The sequence below is a fragment of the Arachis ipaensis genome, chromosome B05 (genome assembly GCF_000816755.2).
Source record: "Arachis ipaensis cultivar K30076 chromosome B05, Araip1.1, whole genome shotgun sequence".
In the NCBI taxonomy this organism is placed as follows: Eukaryota; Viridiplantae; Streptophyta; class Magnoliopsida; order Fabales; family Fabaceae; genus Arachis; species Arachis ipaensis.
Genome location: NC_029789.2, coordinates 27,607,744 through 27,609,556, shown reverse-complemented (window position 1 = coordinate 27,609,556; position 1,813 = coordinate 27,607,744). Strand labels below are relative to the sequence as shown.

The 1,813-nt window shown below is 35.6% G+C and overlaps 1 protein-coding gene across 1 annotated transcript in view; it reads left to right on the top strand.

Annotated features, from left to right (window-relative positions):
* The window catches only part of LOC107643497 (UDP-glycosyltransferase 74B1), a 2,115-nt gene extending 804 nt beyond the window's left edge, over positions 1 to 1,311 (top strand). Inside the window, exon 2 of the mRNA XM_016347165.2 lies at positions 172 to 1,311. Within this exon, the coding sequence (XP_016202651.1) occupies positions 172 to 921 (750 nt within the window). The 3' untranslated portion in view covers positions 922 to 1,311. The remainder of the gene's footprint in view (positions 1 to 171) is intronic.

Here is a 1,813-nt window from a genome sequence, read left to right as displayed (position 1 = left end):
TTTGAGAAATAGAAAATAAATGTAAATAATTTTACGAATTTCATCAAAATATTATTTCTTATCCGATCTCTATGCTACTCAAAAGTCAAATAGAGTTGCGTGCCATAGATATCATGTTCTGCATTTCCTAAATGATGATGAGTTTCTGACATGGCTGTTGATAATTTCTAGGCGGTGAATGGCATAAGAGAGTTATGTCCAGCAAAGTTGATAGGGCCAATGGTCCCTTCTGCATACTTAGATGGAAGAATCAAAGGTGACAGAGGCTATGGAGCAAGCTTATGGAAGCCATTAAGTGAAGAATGCTCTGATTGGCTTGAAACAAAGGCACCAAAATCAGTAGTATACATCTCATTTGGAAGCATGGTGTCACTCTCAAATGAACAAATTGAGGAAGTGGCATTGGGGTTGGAGCAAAGTGGCAAGAATTTCATTTGGGTCCTAAGACAATCTGAACACACAAAATTACCAAAAGGGTACGAAAAAATGGTCAAAGAGAAGGGCATAATTGTCACATGGTGTAACCAACTTGAAATGCTGGAACACCAAGCCATAGGGTGCTTTGTGACACATTGTGGTTGGAACTCAACTCTGGAGACGTTGAGCCTCGGCGTGCCGGTGGTGTGCTTGCCGCAATGGGCCGACCAATTACCGGATGCCAAGTATTTGGAGCAAGTTTGGGAGGTCGGTGTGAGGCCCAAAGAGGATGAGAGTGGTGTTGTTAGGAAGGAAGAGTTTGTTAGGAGTTTGAATATGGTTATGCAGGGTAAGAGGAGTGAAGAAATTAGAAGCAATGCTAGCAAGTGGATGAAGTTGGCTAGGGAGGCAGTTGGTGAAGGTGGGAGCTCTGATAAGAACATCAATGAATTTGTGGAACATTTGAGGGGTGCACATGTGACTGCGAATTTGAATGACTACTAGCTAAAATAGCTATAGTTTCTCTCATAATAATTGTTTGTTAGTTGGTTTTACTAGTGCCGTGATCTCACTTTAATGTTAAGAATGTGAAATATAGTGTGAGTAATTAATATATCCTAAAATTGATTTTGTTTCAGGGGAACAATTATGATCACTTTTTTTATTTGTTGTTTTTCCCTCTTACTTTTGCTTTTTAATGAAAAATTTGTTAACGTGTAATGTATGACACCTTTTGTCATTTTCAATCTTGTGTCATTGTGTGTGCTCAATAATGTATCAGCAAAGGTGCCTGATGCGTGACGCGCGTGCGCGCTCTCTTTCCCGATAAGGAAACCAAGCAAAAAGCCTCCTTCTTTGCTCTCTCCCCTTAAATCTCCTTCCTTTCTTCTCTTTTCTCTTTTTTCTTTTTTTTTTTTTCCGTCATTTATACCCTCCCACCATCCTTTCTTTCTCTCACCCGTTTTTTCTCCCCCCTCATCCTTATTCCTTTCTTTTTTTGATGGTTGTGTTTTGATTTTTCTGTTTTTTTTTTTTTTAGATTTAGATCTATTTTTTACGATTTTTATTACCGACTGTGTTTTGAACATGAGATTAGTTCTGTGTTCTTATTTCAATAATTTATTTATGATATTTTTTCTTTTTTTTTTTAAATGATGGTATTCTTAGTTTTTCTTTATGGTTGCTCATGGTAGTTAATTGTTATAGATCTTTTCAAATCTAAAAATAAAATACCTTGAGAAAATGTTGTTCATAAAAAAATTTTTAAATCTAAAAATTATCCAAACTTATGTGAAGAAAAAAAATATTTTATTGTCTTGTAATATGTATGTGTAGATCTAGAAATAAGAGATTTAGTTTATTTTTGTTTCTATCTTTTAAGATTTTCAGCATAAGA